This window comes from Anabrus simplex, chromosome 6 (assembly GCF_040414725.1).
Source record: "Anabrus simplex isolate iqAnaSimp1 chromosome 6, ASM4041472v1, whole genome shotgun sequence".
In the NCBI taxonomy this organism is placed as follows: Eukaryota; Metazoa; Arthropoda; class Insecta; order Orthoptera; family Tettigoniidae; genus Anabrus; species Anabrus simplex.
The window spans coordinates 84,084,927-84,104,381 of NC_090270.1; the positions used below are offsets into that span (position 1 = coordinate 84,084,927).

At 40.3% G+C, this 19,455-nt stretch overlaps 1 protein-coding gene across 1 annotated transcript in view; it reads right to left on the reverse strand.

Moving 5' to 3' along the window:
* LOC137501182 (lysosomal acid glucosylceramidase-like) overlaps window positions 1-19,455 on the reverse strand; it is a 109,104-nt gene that overhangs the window by 54,777 nt on the left and 34,872 nt on the right. Inside the window, exon 3 of the mRNA XM_068228044.1 lies at window positions 1,572-1,772. Coding sequence (XP_068084145.1) covers window positions 1,572-1,772 — 201 coding nt within the window. The remainder of the gene's footprint in view (window positions 1-1,571; window positions 1,773-19,455) is intronic.

The window sequence follows — 19,455 nt, forward strand, 5'->3', positions numbered from 1 at the left end:
ACTACGTTTTGTAACTGATTTTCGTCCTTTCCGTAATGTCTTAAATTTTTTTCTTATACGAGTCACCTCCATAGTTCGGGTATAGCCCCTGTTTCACCTAGTGCCCTTTAGTTTTTAAGAATTCATATCGAGGAGTGCAAGCTTTCGCCTCCTTTCATTTTGTGTTTGGGCCATTTATCTAACTGTTATTTCCTTTTACTCGAAGGCCCTATAGGTTGGGTACGAGATACCCCTGTTTCAATTTGTAAGCTGGGCCATGGTAGGCCAAAAGATGTAAGATATTTTTGGTGTTGCCTTGAGTAGGCTTGAAAACTGAGAGCCTGTTAGTTTTTTTAAAAGTAAGATTACTGACTGCCTTTTGAAGGCTGGATATTATATGTTGGGAGCAAGCGCTCTATGTATTGAGGTATTTCTGCCCTTGTGCAAATTTGTGTCTCTTGTAAATTTGAGCTAGGAGCTCAGGAACTGTAAAGTGACGGCTTGAAGCACAATATCTGTTTATACCACCAATCTTGTTTTTCCTAGGCTTGTGTATTACTACTGGTACCTGTTACATTGTTATTTGTTGATTTTTGAAATTCTAAAGAAATATAACCTTTGTTAAAGTTTTAAATCAATTCGTGGCATTCTAGTTAGACCCATTCACCCCGGCACCTTCTTTCACCTCTGCTGGTTCACGGGTAACCCCGTAACAGGGAGCAAGTCCATCTGTTCACGTCAACAGTGTTCCCTGATGGTGTCGGCCACTTCTAACAGGGCAGTGAGCTATGCTACATTGCCAGGTTTGGAAAGGACTTGTTCGAGGAACAGGATAGTGAATCTGATTTAATGCTGTGGCCCCAGTTAGCCTCGCTTTTGAACCCCATCCAATAATTGTGGTTTTACTTGGAGAAGCGGATCCGTGCTACCTTACCACCACCCAGCAGTGTATGCCAACTGGAAGACCTATTGCGCTTGTGGTACCAGATACCCCAGAATATCTTCCGCCACCTCGATGAATCTATACCTCGACGAGTGGACACGGTTCTGCGGGCAAAATGTTGTTCTGCATCGTATTAGGTAGGTGATCAGAATTTAATGGATCAACGGTGCATATTGTCCGCATGGAGCGCTGAAAACACTGCCATTATCTCACAGGAAACCAGAAGAGAGATACAAAAAAGACATTAGTATCAAACTAGAACGAATTCCACACGTACGAAGCCATTGGTATTTGCTTTTTTCATTTATTTATTTATTTATTTATTTATTTATTTATTTATTTATTTATTTATTTATTTATTTATTTATTTATTTACAATTTGCTTTACTTCGCATTGAAACAGATAGGTCTTAAATTGCGACGATGGGAGAGGAAAGGGCTTAATTAAGATACAGTTCCAGCACTTGCCTGGTGTGAAAATGGGAAACCATGGAGTACTATCTTCAGGACTGTCGATATTGGGGTTCGAACCCACTGTCTCCCGAATGCAAGCTGATAGCTAAGTGATTCAAACTGCGCAGCCACTTGATCGGTCGGCACTTGTTAGTTAGAGGTTATTACATTTAACTTCATATTTAAGGTTACTCACTTTTCTTTAGCTGAGGAACAAAGAATCCGAGCGACTTAAGTAGGCGCAGTCCATGTTTCGAGGAGGAGTACCTCAAGTACTTATTGAATGGTAAGTTCTTCTCCATCGAAGGAGTTATAATATCGCAATAACTTGCATTGCAGACACACACGTTACTGCCCCATCCATAGTCTCGTGGTGAGCAGGCAAGCCCAGCAGCACCTGTAACAAGACATATCACGATAAGTTACTGCTCGCACGTAGCTTACCTGGTTATGGTGACCATAGCAGGCTTGGAACGATCAGCTGCGGAGGATTACCATTATAATATCGGAGGTCAAATAGATTAATTTTTGACGATAATGTCGTCGTTCACGTAGTAATTTCCTGAAAATGATACAGATATAATAGTTCTTACGATAAGTGTCAAAAATATAAAAATATATTAACGTTTCAGTGGTGTGTGTTTCTTTTCTGTTTAATACTGGGAAATGTCCATGTTATCTCAAAATGTAAATTTTATTGATAGAGAGAGACTTGAAATATGAGGCTATGTAATATTATGCTTTCACGAGGTCTAACGGTTTCAATAATCCGAATGAGGCTAAATAATGGATCATTCCCTTCACATCTACATCGCATAGGGGTTTTAGATTCAGCGCGCTGTCGATGTGTCGATGTCAGTATGCGGAGGATGGAGATCTCGACCACATTTTGTTTAAGTGTGCCTTTATGATGCTTCTCGAAGCCGTTTTCTGGCTGAAGTGTGTTTACAAGTGCCGTTCCCAACTAGCGCTGCATTGGTGTTGAAAGGTGAAAACAATTCGGTTCTCAATGCTGTGATGGACGTTTTGAGAGTCGCGGATATTAGAATTTGACTTTGTGCTCATCGCATTGTTGCCAGTGTTTTGTTTGTTTTCCCCCTCTCCTCCCGGAAGAGTGATTCAGTGTGGTGTTATCTACTTGAAGAATGTGGACGATTTGGTTTTCATTTCTTATATGTTCTTTGCGCTGACAATAATTTATTTATTTATATTTTTGTATGTGTGCTGTGAGTAGCCCACCTTGTGGCCATGATCGTTAAGGCATTGAAGTGTAAACGGTCTGACACCGAGGTTAGCCGGTTCGAGTCACGCTGGTCGAAAAAGTTTTCACCATCAGAATGTTGGCCAGCAGAGTAGGAGAGGTGGTGGTAGGCTATACAATTTCTAATCACTAGATTGCGTGCCAAAAGTCTGGATTAAATTCCAAACTTCTCCGCAGTGCTCATATGGAGTGAGCGCATATGACGCTGTTCGTGGTGATTCGTCTGTCGGATGAGGACGTTAAGCCTTCAGCAGACCGCTTGGTGCTATTCGACAGGAGTAGGCTATGTGCCTGCACTGGGTTTCACCCTCTCCCTTCCTACTATCATATATTATGTCATTCGTTTCATCTCATTAACTCCTCTGATGAGGTTGACGTCAGGAAGAGCATCCGGTCATAAAAACCCGCCACGACAGATCATCTCTCCTCATACCCGGTCCTGTAGAGAAACGGGACAAGGGTTTGACAAACAAACAAACAAACAAACAAACAAACAAACAAACATGTGTGCTGTGAGTGTTCCTTGTACATGGAGGATGACCAATAAAGGTCCATTAAATTTTAAAAAATGTTATGCTTCTGCAATCTTACCACTGTAAATTCCCTAAATAGTAACATTTTAGTTGTGATACAGTCTGGTCCAAAAACATCCTCTGTATGGGTACTGATTTTAGCGTTCCATTTGTTAATAAATTTTCTTACAGATTTATGCTTCCACCAGGCCCTACATCCTACACATATATTTTCCATCATTTACGGATATTTTTCTCGCACCGAGCTCGATAGCTGCAGTCGCTTAAGTGCGGCCAGTATCCAGTATTCGGGAGATAGTAAGTTCGAACCCCACTGTCGGCAGCCCTGAAAATGGTTTTCCGTGGTTTCCCATTTTCATACCAGGCAAATGCTGGGGCTGTACCTTAAGGCCGCCCTTCCCACTCCTAGCCCTATCCTGTCCCATCGTCGCCGTAAAACCTATCTGTGTCGGTGCGAGGTAAAACAACTAGAAAAAAAAATTCTCGCAGTTTTAATCTTGAAAACATTCCTTGGCAGACAAATTAGGGGTCTCCATACTACGAAAAACGTAAAATTAAGCAATTTCCTCTATTGTGCCGAAAGTTGAAAGGATGAAGGGCTCGGAAATGTTTCAAATTGTGTATCATGGATAGCCCTATTAAAATGAGAAAAACAATTTCGAAAATCACTTCCGGCCTAAATGAAGTTCCGGAAAACTGCCTTAAATCGCTTGTTTCTTTATTCTTTTTCTTTTTTGTTTCAAATCCTAGCCACATTAAGTTATTTACAAAATTATTTCTGTAATGTGTTCCTTGATTCAATGGCCTCAAGAGTTTCTTTATGATTTTTGAAAACTACTCACACCGAATGTAGTTATAAAGTTTTTAAGTGAAATTTTGCATTGACAAACATCAGCGCTCATAGTGGTAGAAAAAGGCAATCTGCTAATCTAATCGACCGGATAACGATGATTAAGAAAAGGATTGTGTTTTTTAGGAATAAAGAATATATTCACATATCAACAATCGATTAAATTAAATTATGGTTTCCTTTTAGGAACCTTATTTTTTTGACATAAAGGCCAAAGGCAGGCATTTGTACAAGTGGAGGCACATACTTCCCCTAGTGCACTGTCACTGCATTGTCCTACATAAGAGGCTTGCAGTGGTGTCTCAACGGATTACTGCATTCATTCGTTCGTCCGTGTCTCAGCGGTGCACTAGCCGCCAGCGTCTTTGAAAGGTGTAGCATTCCAACTGATGAGCCCACTGCCACACTGGGGTGAAACGCTGGTAATTTCACGATTGAAAAAGCCTGAAGACCTTAAATATATTCTCATACTTTGTTATATTTTATTTACATAAAATTCGTAGCTTATGTCCCTAGGATGTTTTCACCATTGAGTTGCTTGCCTAAAGGGATTTTTACTGCTATCAGTTGATTTCTGATCAGTTTATATAAGCAATATTTGCAAAATAATTTAATATCATTCCAGCTTCGAATATTAACAGACAAATTCAAACCTACCGTTTAGCAATAAACGTGTTGTTTAGTCACTAGATGTTGCATAGGTCTCCAAAGCTCTTCACAAATGGCTTCTTCTTAATTGTTGTTATCCAGTAAGCAGAATTGTGCCAAAGTATATACATTTTGTAAATAGTCCGGTAGACCGCAGTTTCTCTCACTAAATGGAACTTACTTCACAATTTAAATATGTGCAAATTGAAATACTGAGGCATTTTTAACTTCCAAATCACGAGAAAGGAGAAGGATCTATCTTCAAGGAAGCGTGAGGATATTTTCTTGGACCAGACAGTATAAGACACTCAATTTTTCGTTGTATGGAGTAGTATTATTTGGCGTATGAAGACGATTTATTTCTCTTTGTCAGAAATGTAATCAACTTGAATGAAATATTTAAAACTTGAGACTGGAGCATATTCACCTGGACTGAATATTAATTGTACTCGCAGTTAGGCAATATTCACATCGAAAGGAATGGCATTTAATGCTATAACGATTGAGGTAACTATAAATAATGCAACAGATAGAGAAGTGTCATGGTTCAGATATTGAAGCTGTAGAGTTCTGCGCAACCATGATTTCACTGTGGAAATAAAGGACAGAATAGCATCTGGAAACAGATGTCTCCGAGCTCTGAATACCGTGATGAATGTCAGAGATATATTCTAGGTGATTAAAATAAGGAATTTTGACATTACAATCAGACCTGCATGTGGTACTGATTGGACACTGAACATCTTGGGAGAGGAGCATGGGAGAGGATGGCAATGAGACAAATATAAGGCCCCGTTTGTGACAGACGTGTCGGAAAAATTAAGTTAATTATATTTTTTTGCTATTGGCTTTACGTCGCACCGACACAGATAGGTCTTATGGCGACGATGGGACAGGAAAGGGCTAGGACTGGGAAGGAAGCGGCGTGGCCTTAATTAAGGTACAGCCCCAGCATTTGCCTGGTGTGAAAATGGGAAACCATGGAAAACCATCTGCAGGGCTGCCGACAGTGGGGTTCGAACCCACTATCTCCCGAATATTGGACACTGCCCGCACTTAAGCGACTGCAGCTATCGAGCTCGGTTTAAGTTAAAATACAAGGATTGTTTCGCTAGTAATGGCAAATATGTAACATCGTCCGATAATGCCGCAACACGGAAAAATCCACAATGTTTGTTCGAAGTCTAAGCCAATGTGCGTCTGAGGTGTCGAGGTACAGGAGCTAACGGCAGGGGACAATCGAAATATACACACACCCATACAACTCAGTATTGCAGTACTTTGTTACGCGCAAACTAAACACAAACATGTACTACAAATAGCTAACGTCCTTCAGTATAGTCCTCCCAGGGCAATAACTCATCTTTGTCAACGAATGAACATATAGGTTTTCGGGGCCTGCGCCCTTCGTACTCCCCCACCCCCACCCATTCCTTTTGCCGACACCATAATTCTTCGAAAGATGAGAACTCTTACTTTTTCCTGATTAGAGTTAAGAGGGGGATGGTTATCTCCTTGCACTTTTCCTTAAAGCAATCGCCCCCCACCCCTGTGTGTGTGGGTGGTAGAATAACACCCACGGTATCCTCTCCCTTTCGTAAGAGGGGACTAAAAGGGGCTCCAGGGACTCTCAACTTAGGAGCATGGGTTGGAGACCATGGGGACCTTAACTGAGTTCTGGCATTCCTTCCGCCTACTTGTGCTAGGCTCCTCACTTTCATCTATCCTATCCGACCTCCCTTGGTCAACTCTTGTTATTTTCCTAACCCGACGGCATTAGAGCATTGGACGCCTAGGGACTTTCATTTTGACGCCCTTCGTGACTCTTATCATTCTTAGACCGATACCTTAATTTTTCGAAGTGTCGGATCTTTTCCATCTGTTACTCTCTCATTAGTGTTAGGCTATATAGAGGCTGGTTAAGCCCATTCCACGTTAAGAAACCAGTACTGTTCTTATGGACCTATAAGGAGTGAAGGAGTGAACACAACCCCTCTGAGACACCTAGAATCCCTCGTGATTAAGGGTTATTATACTAAATTTTGTAATGTATTACGAAAGACAGATAAAAAGGATGAGGCATTTTTGCCCGTGAGTTATTAAACTACATAACATTTTAATTTTAATAGATATATTCGTAGGGAGGAAGCACAATTTGCATGAGTGTTTTCCCGCTCTAAATCAGTGCATACTTGTCTTGTATTGAGTGAGAGTTGGTTGTATATTGCATAGTATTAGTGTGTGTTCTATTATTTTTGTACTGTACAGGAGTTGTTACTGAAGATTTTGGTGTCGTGGCATGGCAAAACTTGTACTGATAAAAGAATTTACCGTATGTTTTATTTGTGCTTGGTTTTGTTATTTCGCTGTTCTTTCTTAAGCGCATTTTAATTTTAAACTTTTTTCACGACCACATTTCATTTTTACTGTTGCTTTTTCGAGCGATACAACAGAACAATAGTATCCGATGTTGCCTGGGGAAATTTATTACATGCAAATAAATGCATCCCTCACCCCTCGAGCCCATAAAAGATATTATTTTTCTATTTTTTCCCCGAATTTGCCTTGCACTTCAATGCTGAGGACTTTTTTTTGCCGTAGTTTATCCCTGATTATGTACAAATCAAAAATAGCCCCTGTAAATCCCCCGTCCCCTTTCGTTCATAAAATAATTTGCAGCTTAGTTTCTTCCGCTATTTATCTTGAAAATAAGTACCGAATTTCACAAAAAATGTGCCGCCGTTTACCCGTGATTGTGTTGAGCAAAGCCATTCGATATAGCAACCCTGTTGTCATAAGAGCAATACTGTTTCCTTAACATGGAATTAACTTATAGTTGTACTTCCTGTTAAAACAATAATCACCACAACCACCACAGGTCTTAAAAATGATATACTGTGGTTTCCCCACTTCGACTCACGACGAAAGCAGGGGTATGTGTCTTACATACAAGATACGGCCACAGAGCTGTGAGCTTGCATTCGGAAGATAGTGGAATCGAACCCCATTGCTGGCAGCTCTAAAATGGTTTTCCATGGTTTCCCATTTTCACGCCAGGGAAATGTTGGAGCTGTACCTAAATTAAGGCAACGGTCGCTTCCTTCCCACTCCTAGAACTTTCCTATCCCATCGTCGCCATAAGACATACATAACTGTGTCGGTGCGACGTAAAATAAAAGCACACGTGGCTGCTAATCAAGATATCCCTTCTCCGGTACGTGTTCGTATATTTTTGCCACAAATTTTCAGTATTTACAAATCCTCAGTCGTCAATGATCTGAATTTAGTGCTGTCGTTCAGACGGCAGATTCCCTATCAATTGTTCACCTAGCATTTCTTTCAATGTTTTCCAATAACTTGGATATTTATCGAACATTTCTCTTGATAAATTGTTACAATCCCGTATTCCTCGTCTTATAAATGAATATTTGCCCCGATTTTTCATCTTGAATTCTAAAGTTTTCATATTTCCTATTTAAAAGCTCAGTTAATAGTAGTTAATAATAATAGTTATTATTTACTCAGTTTACCGTCCAGGGTTGGTTTTTCCCTCGGACTCAGAGAGGGATCCGACCTGTACCGCCTCAAGGTACCTAACTCCTGGAGAGTGAGACTTTTGGTTGGGGATACTACTGAGAAGGATGACCAGTACCTCGCCCAGGCGACCTCACCTGCTATGCTGAACAGAGGCCTTGTGAGGGATAGGAAGATTGGAAGGGATAGGCAAGGAAGAGGGAAGGAAGTGGCCGTGGCCGTAAGTTAGGAACCATCCCGGTATTTTCCTGGAAAAGAAGTGGGAAAACACGGAGAACCACTTGGATGGCAAAGCCGGTAATCGAATCCGAGCCTCCGGGGGTGGCAGCTAATTACTCTAACCACTACACCACAGAGGCGATAAATATCAATATAAAAATCATGGATTCAACGGTTCAATCAGAAGCATCTGTCAGAATTTGTAATATCTACGTAAAAATACTCGAAAACAACAAAGTGCATTGACGATTGCATCCTAAATTCCTACGTTCTGTATGCTCACATTAATGAAACTCACCTGAAATCCAAAGAAAAGCACCTAGAAGTAGTGTGTACACTGATGGACACATCTCTCACCACTGAGAAGACCTGTGGTTGTCCTAGTCTGGTTGACAATAAGCGATAGGTACCGACTGGTGTATTTGCCATTGTTCTTACTTGCTTACATAGATAGTGCTGTGTTCCTGTGTGACGCTGGTACCTCTTTGAAAATATTTCTACATCAACCTATTAATGTTATAGTCTTATTTGTTTAACTTCCCTTCAGTTGCTATACTTTCTGGACGTATTGAACTGGGAAGGAAGAGTTGTTGGGAATTGGTCACTGTCTCCGGGGAGTTCTTAAACATGCCGAAAACCAACGACATGGGAAAATTTCGTTTGAAAACGCAGTTTTAAAGTTCCCTGCACTCTGAACGTCCAACCGAGCAGAGGAGGGGGTAGACGGAGAGGGGCCAGTCTCCACCATCGGCTGTCCTGAGAATGGTTTTCCGTGGATTTCCATTCTCCTACACTAAGGCGAATGCCTTCAGGGGAGGAATTAAAACATTTAGTGGAAGTACTAGTTGTTATTCACGCAGGTAGCAAGAAACCACTGTACTAATATTTTAGACCTCTATTACCAAATTGCAAGTTTTCAAAGTAATTTCAAACCAATTCCCAACGAGCAATTGGTCGCGTGGCTATCAGCTTGCATTTGGAAGATAGTGGGTTCGAACCCCACTGTCTGCAGCTCTGAAGATGGTTTTCCTTGGTGTCCCTTTCTCACGCCAGTAAATTCTGGGTCTGTGCCGTAATTAAGGCCATGGTCACTTAACTTTCCATTCCTAGGCCTTTCCTGCCCCATCGTCGTCATAAGACCTGCCTGTGTTAATGAGACGTAAAGCAAATTCTAAAAATTAAAAAACCTAATAATTCTGTTTAAAAAATTTAAAAAATCGCTACTTAAGGAATCCTTCCTGTGTTGTTCATTGTTTATTATGTACAGATTTTCGACAATGAGGTGACGTCTACCACTTTGCAAAGCAATTTATGTTTAGCTTTGTAGAAATGCTGGATACTCTGTAATTTCCGATGTAACAATGATTTGTTCAATACTTATATACAGTACATGATAATCTGAAAGCAAATAAGCTTTTACGTGACTGTTGATATTTTGATCATAGCATCGTGACCATCAGTTTTGTCCGGTTCCATCGATAAATGATAAGCTCGCTAGCCTTTCGTTCAAGAGGTCCAGGATTCGATTCTTGGCCGGGTCGGGAATTTTAAGCTTCATTGTTTAATTCCGATCACTCGAGAGCTGGGTATGTGTGTACATTACAATTCACCATAGGGCCCCATCCTCACAGGTCGTCAATTTAGGCGACATTCCGGAGATAAAAATCGATATTTAGGTCATTTTAGTGAACTTTCTTAATGACTGAAATTGAAAGGGCTGAGTTTCTTTTTTTTTTTTTTTGTCAGGAAGTTGTTCCACTGAATTCAAACAATTTATCACTGTAATAATGATCTGTTTATCAATTGTAATTTTACATTTAAATCCCATTTTTCTCCCACAATATTCTGCCAAATATAACAAAATTTGTATGGTGTATGTATCACAGCTATATTAAGAAACCTGCGTATGGAATTTTTGATTGCATAGTTTTTTCAAGTAGTAGGGATTTTTAACTCCACAATTTTAGAACGTAAAAATTACACAAACTTTAGTACGATATATCTCGTTATATAAATTATGTACAGAGAAATCGATACGTAGTGCTTTTAAAGGAAGTATTATCTACCTAATAACGAAATTACGTTAACATGTTAATTCAATTTCATGAAAAAAGGGAATTGAAAATTTCAAGAAAAATTTATTTCGGAAAACTATTAATTGTAACTTACCTGAAAGAAATTTTCGTGATATCTCTACTTTTATGTAGATGACATTCCCACAAAGTTTCGTGAAAATCCATGCATTAGGTAAAAATATCTTTTTATCTCCAGAGTGTCGCCTTAAAAGACTTGCACCAGACCTCAGCGGAGGCCACGCATCATAATAATAATAATAATAATAATAATAATAATAATAATAATAATAATAATAATAATAATAATAATAATAATAATAATACATATTGGACGTGACTTCTCATTTCAAAAATCACACATTCAGTGACAGTATTTTGAACCATGGCCACCATGCTAAAAAGCCAGTGACGATGCTACTCGGCTATCATGTCCCCTCTATGATCATCCAAGAGACCGCGCTTTGTTTTCTGGGGGTGACGAACAGGGAAGGAAGAATTGTATTGACTACTGTACGTCATGTAAAATCCAGATGAAGATATCTTTGTTGGAGATAACGACTTTGGTTTTGTGAACGAATCCGAACCACTTAATGTCACTGAAATATTTGCCCCAAATGGAACATAATAATTCATTTTACGCAAATGACGTGCAAAATCTGCAGTAAATTAAGAAATACCGTCGTTACTAGAGAAATATCTAGAGAAGTATGTATACGTACTTACGGGCTGTATACAGGACTCCCTTATGTTGCATTCCGCTGCTCGTGCCGTATTTTGTTTCTTTCTTGAGGTCCAGGGATAACACCAACGAATGGGAATGCTATGTCTGTGAATTCTCATTATCTTTGTCCATATAAGTAGCGCGGGCAGTTCAGCCACTAAAATAGCATGGTCCCTTTACCAATAATAATGAATGAGTTAGGGCACAAAACGAATGAGCAACATGAAGAAAGCGACACCTAATTAATTCAAACAACTTCAGTGAGCAAAGACATCACACTTGGCAGTGTTAGACAAACAAAGCACATACGGAAGATCTGCGACGTAGCGGAAAAAAATAGTTGTAAGGTAGTAAAGTATGTATCCATATTATTCTCTACAAGTAAAATATTGGGTACTTTTTCTTAATTTACGGCAGATTTTACACTTTCTTTGAGTAAAAGCAGTTATCTTCCATTTCGGACAAATAATAGTGTCATATCGTGGATCGAATTCGTTCACGTAACCTGCGTTATCTACACAGGGTAGGTGAGTTCAGATATATCTGTGTGAACGATCACGTGCTCCGAGCTATGGCTAAATTTGACACAGCGGCGCCGATCTTGTTGGATCAATGCTCATCAATGTATACAGTTCGGTATGATTATGGTGCAATGGTGTTGTCAGGGTTTTTGAGTTGTCTCTGCTTTAGCACACCTTTTTCCGGAAATGTATTTACCCACCTTTCATTTTAACTAATGACATGCCAGAAACCCAGTAGCGGCGATTGAGAATTCGAAGTGTTGGAGGGGAGGGGGTAAAATATGTACAGACAACAAAAACTACACGGTTTTGTAGGATATAACGGATGGGGTGAGCGGAGGGGTTGGGGGTGTGTTGCGCGGGCGGGGTGTATACATCAAAACTGAAAAAAAGGCACAATATGGTAAATTTTTTTATGTTCTCTGAGCGAGTTTCGACAGAGGAGTAAAGGTTGACAGTCTACCAACTTAAATGCGGTATTTATAGTTTTTTTTTGAGATTTTGATTGAATATTATACAATGAAACTTTCACCAAAGAACAATATTACACCTTTATTACAATTAAAGAGAAGTATGGCGTGATTATACAATTAAAAACACTTAGTATTTGACTACACACTAAGAAACTAACAGACACTAAAGAGACTACCAGACAAACGAATGCGCGCGTCAAGCAGGTGAAACATACCTCAGTGTCCATGAATTTGGCACAAAAAAGAAATAAAAAACCTGCTACCCTTCTTTACAGAACATACAAATTCTCCACTACTAGCTGTGGTGCTATGCAAATCGGTTAGCCGCGACGAACGATATTTTGCGCATATTTCCGCTAACAATTTTGTTAATAATTAAAGAAAATGAAACTCCACAGCCTGTTTCCAGTCATTTGACCTTGTTAGGAATGGAATGAATGAAGCCCTCATCTAGCGGCGTGGATACGAAGTTTGCCGGCTGCCGAAGCCTGTCGCGCTCCTCTGGGGCAATGATTAATGACTGACAGATAAAATGAAATGATTTTGGAGAGTGTTACTGGAATGAAAGATGACAGAGAAAACCGGAGTACCCGGAGAAAAACCTTTCCCCCCCTCCGCTTTGTCCAGCACGAATCTCGCATGGAGTGACCGGGATTTGAACCACAGAACCCAGCAGTGAGAAGCCGACGTGCTGCCGCCTGAGCCACGGAGGCTTTTAATTAAAGAAAATACAGGAAAGAATTAGTTGATAAGACAACGGGTCTTGAAAAAAATAATTTTTTAAATAATTCCTACATTTCCTACTTTTAGCCGACTAAGATGGAATAAAAATGTAATGTTTTGTCCACAAAGTGGGTGGGGGTGACTGCCCCCTCTCGCCCCCCCCCCCCCAATCGCAGCTACTGCAGAAACCTAGAATTTAGTCTTGACCGAGCAAGTTGGCCATGTGGTTAGCGTCGTACAGCTGTGATCTTCCATTCGGGAGATACTGGGTTCGAACCCCAGTGTTAGCAGCCCTGAATATGGTTTTCCGTGGTTTCCCATTTTCACACTAAGAAGATGCTGGGGATGTACCTTGATTAACTACACGGACGTTTCTTTTCCACTCCTGGGCCTTTCCTATCCCATCGTCGCCGTAAGACCTATCTGTGACGGTGCGACGTAAAACATTTTATAAAATTTTTAATTTTAGACATTGATAGGTTAGAATATAAGCTTATTTGAACAATGCGCAAATATCTTCTAACCGCCCTGCAGTTACGTATTGTGAGTTGCATAAATTTCAGGGATTGTGATAGTTAAGATAGCTAATATTTATGCAAATCTCAGTGCAGAACCGTTTTGCGGGTTGAAGACAATTGCGCCTTCGTTAAGGCGACACTCCGGAGATAAAAAAAAAATTAACTAATGCATGGATTTTCACGAAACTTCGTGGGAATGTCACCTACATAAAAGTAGAGATATCACGAACACTTCTTTCATATACAATTAATAGTTTTCCCAAAATATTTTTTTGAAATTTTTAATTACATTTTTTCATGAAATTTAATTAACTTGTTAATGTAAATTCGTAATTAGCCAGATAAAACTGCTTTTAAAAGCACTACGTATAGATTTTTCTGTGTACTAAAGTTTAGGTAATTTTTACGTTCTAAAATTTTGAACTTAAAAATCCCTACTACTTGAAAAAATTCTGCAATCAATAATTCCATTATTAACGTAGTTGTGATACATATACCATAGAAATTTTGTTAAATTTGGCAGAATATTATGGGATAAAAATGAGATTTAAATGTAAAATTACAATTAGCAAACAAAGCATTATTACAGTGATAAATTGTTTGAATTCAGCGGAATAACTTCGTGACAAGAAAAAAGAAACTCAATCCTTTCTATTTTAGTCATAAAAATTCGCCCAAATGACCAAAATATCGATGTTTTTATCTCCGGAGTGTCGCCTTTTCCCTATACATAACTTGAAGTATCTATAAAAATATCGAATTTGTGGCAGTTTCGGGAGAGAAAACCGCCCATTTCTTCTCTTTCTTGTAGCATGTAACTTACAAACTCTTCAGTCTGTCGAACAAACACGTTAAATATGAATATTTTATTTCGGCGTACCTGTAAAAACCATTATTAAACAAGGGATAAAAATATACACTATTAAAGAATTGGAAATTATGGCTTTCTTCTTAAGAAACTTTCTTCTGCCAGACAAGTGGGCCAATATCAATGAAAAATTAACCGCACGTTCCACTAAATAGATCCACCTCCACTAAGTCAACACATGCGCCCATAGTTTAAGAAATGGTGTCATATAAGAGGAAGAGGTTTTTATGTAAGTTGCGTTTCTGTAGAGCAACTTACTCGGCGCGGCAATTACCTTACGAACAAGGTAACTGCACGGATAGCACCTGAATGGACTCAGAACGTGACACATTACCATGAGACATGTCCTTAGGCTTCGTGGCACGATTCCTCCTTTAAGAACACTAAGTTACTCAGGAGGAGTTTAGTGAATACTTATCTTAGAATTTTCCAAAGATAGCTTATTTATAACTTAAACTAACTTCTGATCCGGAAAGATGCCTAAAATCTCCTTTAACTTCAAGGAAAGGCAATGCTATTGATAGAAAACGGACTCAGGAGGCATTTTATGTATGCATTCAATCATGCGGAGTTCAGTTCATTATACCGCGCACAAGCTGCAATAGTGGCACAGTTCAAAAAAATCAAGTTCTGAGATAAATGAGTACGAAGTTTCCATTAGAAGCGAAATGAAGAAATCTTACGATTAATCTATGGAATAAAGAGCAAGCGGAACTGAATGGTTCGGTAGGTGTTCAGTTAGTAAGAATGTTACTTAAAAATTGCTCCTTCATTCGCCTTGCCGAAGCCATGACGTGGATGTTTTGTGATGTCACTATTGCTGCAATGTATTTTTTATTGATTATGTTGGAATATCTTGGGATTTTGCGATTTTATAATAATGAAATAATTTTACGGACAACGTAAGGGTCTAAAATAACACCGATAGTATTTTTTAAGTTGTGCCACTATTGCATCCCACGAGTAATATTGCTGTATTTTTGTTCTGTAATTTCATAGAAATCAATATGGCACAGCAGATCCACATACTTATAGAAAAAAGCTAGTACAGTATTTAAGAGAACGCTAGTAACACTTTCCGGTAGCAAAGGATTGTGATCAGAAATCTGTGCCACTGTTGGCCCCAATGCTACTAAGCACAGAACAGAAATCAAGAGCATTTCACGGAGAAATGCTTAAGGTTAGGCCTATTTCATATTCAGCAACTGTGAAACGACGCACCGAGGACATCAGGATTGCCCATTTAAGTAGTGTGCGGGAAGGATACTTGTAAGATACTCCTAATTTGCTCAGAAACAATCCATTCTTTATCAATGGCGACCTTTTCAGTCGGTCGAACACGAATATAACAGAACACTAAAACATACCTGTAAAAAATCACAATCTGAAGTGATTTAAATCTGTTCAGTCCTCGCCCAACTGTGAAGAAAGAAAGAAAGCAAGCAAGCTGGAGCTGTACCTTAATTAAGGCCACAGCTGCTACCTTCCCAATCGTAGACCTTTCCCATCCTTCCGTTGTCGGAAACCTCACCTGAAGCTTACAGTAAGACAGAGAGCACTTGACTTCTCATAAACAAAATGTTCTGGATGCAGTAGAATAATACACACCAGGAGACAACCTCAAAATACGGAAATACTGGATGTGCAAAGAAACTGACCAGCTGTTAGAAGTACGTACGACTCTACAGGCAACTTCTTTTGATTCCCACCAGCTTAGAAAAGATTAAGAAAACCGTTGAGAAAGACAATATTTGTCGTGTAACGGAGCAACCGCTCCAAAGAACTATGCGAAAAAGTTTGGAGCCGTGCCAAAGAATTCTAACCTAAATTTCAGATGATCCAGAAAAAAATGTGGAGAAACATCTGTCGTGTTAGAGAAATTGTACAGGTGTGGAAAGACTACTTCTTCTTCTACCGCGGGTGCGAACTGTATCGCATATGTGGATTTGGCCCTGTTTCATGCCCAGATGTCCTTCCTGTCGCCAACCCTATATGGAAGGATGTAATCACAATTGTGGTGGTTGGTAGTGTAATATATTGTCTGAATACGAAGAGAAAAATGTCGGGACAAACACCAACACTCAGTCCCCAAACCAGAAGAATTAATCGTACGCGATTACAATCCTTGACACGGCCGGGAATCGAGCTCGGAACCCTTTGAACCATTCAGCATGAGCCGGACTGTGGGAAGACTACTACACTGCCCTTTTCAGAAACATGGATAACCATAAGATAACATACCGTACAGGTAATGGAATATCTGGTGGCTGACAGAAAACCTGAAATATTAAGAAAGGGAGTCAGAAAGGCGATTAAGAACCTGGAAAACTGGATTAGATACGATTACAGCAGAAATCATCAAGGCCATGGGAGATGAGAGGTAGATATGTTTCTTCATCTTTGCACTCAAACAAAGGATGGCCAATAGACTGATGCCACACTGTGTTTAAACCATTGTATAAAAAGGATCTCCACTGGAGTGTGATAATTACAGACTAATCGCCTTCATCTCTCACGCCAGTAAGATTATTTTCTCAATTATAAATGAAAGATTAAAATACCTTCTGTCACAGATTTCAGATGATGAATTCCAGGTAAGGGCACGAGAGAGCACATACACTGAACATGCGCCGGGTAATTGAAAAGGCTAAAGAGTTTAATATAAATCTGTTGTTTGCAGAGCACTCCAAAGCTTTCAGTTCTGTAAAATGGAGAACCAACTGAGGGAAATATTGGAGGGAATGGATGTACCAAAGGAGGTCATAGGTCTGGCAGAGAGCATATATGACAACAGCATAGTAACGATACGAACTGATAGTGCATTTTCAGGTAATTTCTATGTCAGACATGAATTACGCGGGGTTACCACTGCTCTTCAACACCTGCAGTGAGCACATAATGAGAGATGGTTGGGAAGATGGTATCGCTGTAGGCTGTGAGATCTACAATCTCTGGTACGCTGGTAAAACTGTCATCATAGTTACATCTTGAGAACACCTTTAGGTTTTATGGCGACGATGGGATAGGGAAGGCCTAGAAATGGGAAGGGATCGGCCATGTCCTTAATTAAGGTACAACCCCAGCATTCGCCTGGTGTGAAAATGGAAAACTACGGAAGACCATCTTCAGGGCTGCCGACAGTGGGATTCGAACCCACTATATCCCGGATGGAAGCTCACAGATGCGCGCCCCTAACCACACGGCCAACTCGCCCTGTCTTGCATGTATTGATGTACTTCGGTCATTACCTTACAAGAGATGTTCAAAATCATCGCCTCCAGTCATACTACAGGCTTATGCTCGACGTCGCATGGAGTCACGGACACACTCGAATATATCCGGTGTTGTACGTACTGTCTGAATGGACCGTGTTGCTTCATCCTCCACAACAGTTCGCATACACCAACGACTTCGTTTAAACTCACACAAAGCCGCCCAAGGGGTTAAGATCAGGTGATCGTGCAGGCCAAGAAATACGCATTTTCGGACCTGTGTTCATATGTACTTTTTCTTTCTCTGTATGTGAAGAATTCAATCCTGAAATTATGCTGTGTATTTTTGAAACAACTTGTATGCTCCTGAGATTTGGACGCTCAAAGTAAGTGACCGCAAGAAAATCCAATCTTACGAAAGTGGGCGTACAGAAGGAGGCTAGGGATATCGTGGTTTCTATCCACTATGTACTAACGCATGGATCGTAGAACAACTACGAGTTGGAAACACACATTTTTCTCAAATTAGTAGATGATTCCTGAAATACTTTGGTCATCTTGTATCCCAAACGAACGACCTGGAAAGGACTATACTTCCTGGGAATGTAAATGGTAAGTGGCTGAGAGGACGGAGACCTGCACGATTGTTGGATCAACTGGACCCACTGACTGGCCTGACCCTATATGAAATCGTACTAGAAGCTCAAGACAGAGAAACCTGGAGAATCAAGGCCGAGAGAGCGACCCTCACGAGGGTGAATGGAAACGGACAGAGAGAGACTTTGAAGAATGCACTGAACACTGGATGTTCATGAGGATGGCAGGGTACGGGGTTGTCACTGAGCACGTGAGGAAATATATTCCTCTTGTCACCTGGGTAGAGACAAGTCCTCATACGGGGACTGTTCACGTAGGATGCAACGGAACCCCTGAAACATCTACCACGATCATCTGTTCATTAATAATGTATTATATCTTGACGAGCAATTGAATTAGAGATGTATGACTTGCATTGTGCAGCACCGACTTTCACCATGACGACGGAGATGTGGCTTGGACTCCAGAAGACAATGGGAGCCATATTAATGTACGACCACTGCACAGCCTCCCATAATGTACAGAGATTGATGAGAGCATGGTGCTAGACGTGTGTGTATTACTCTTGACAGCATCCTAGATGTGCTCAAAGGTGACCTTCGTGACGAGGCAAGCATCCTCATGAACATCCATTGTTCATAGAACCAACTCGAGAACGATGGTTCGATGCATTGTGTTGGTGTAGGTACAGGTCTCCTATAGGGTGCTGGAGGTGAACAGATGGGTGGAAATGACCTGACAGCAGGTTTCTGTAACGTTCATCAGCGAGGGACATTCATCATTTTGTGTTGTCTGTTTTAGTATAGAATCAAATGAACGTCATTTACTGCATCTGGGTTAAGCGAGCTCGTTTTGTCACTAATTAGCTGAACTGAAAGTCATTTCACTTGCTGCATTGGAGGGTGAAATAGTTAATATTTTCTTCGCTAGCAGAGCAAGTTTTGAATATTATGTGCTATTATTTCTCCACCATGTAAGGGGATCGTCATCAGAAAGGTGATCTTTTGTTAAATTGTTGTAAGAAGAGTATCAGCAACGTTTTATTCGTCCATAGTCTGCGCCAACATTAACTCGCTTTTTTTTTTGCTAGTGGCTTTTCGTCGCACCGACACAGATAGGTCTTATGGCGACGATGGGATAGGAAAGGCCTAGGAGGTGGAAGGAAGCGGCCGTTGCCTTAAGGTACAGCCCCAGCATTTGCCTGGTGTGAAAATGGGAATCCACGGAAAACTCGTTTTTGATACAGATCTCGGAACCCGTCACGGAATCCACCGTAAGGGATAGAGATCTATTGCACACTGTACATTTTGACGCACTTCTGTGTAAT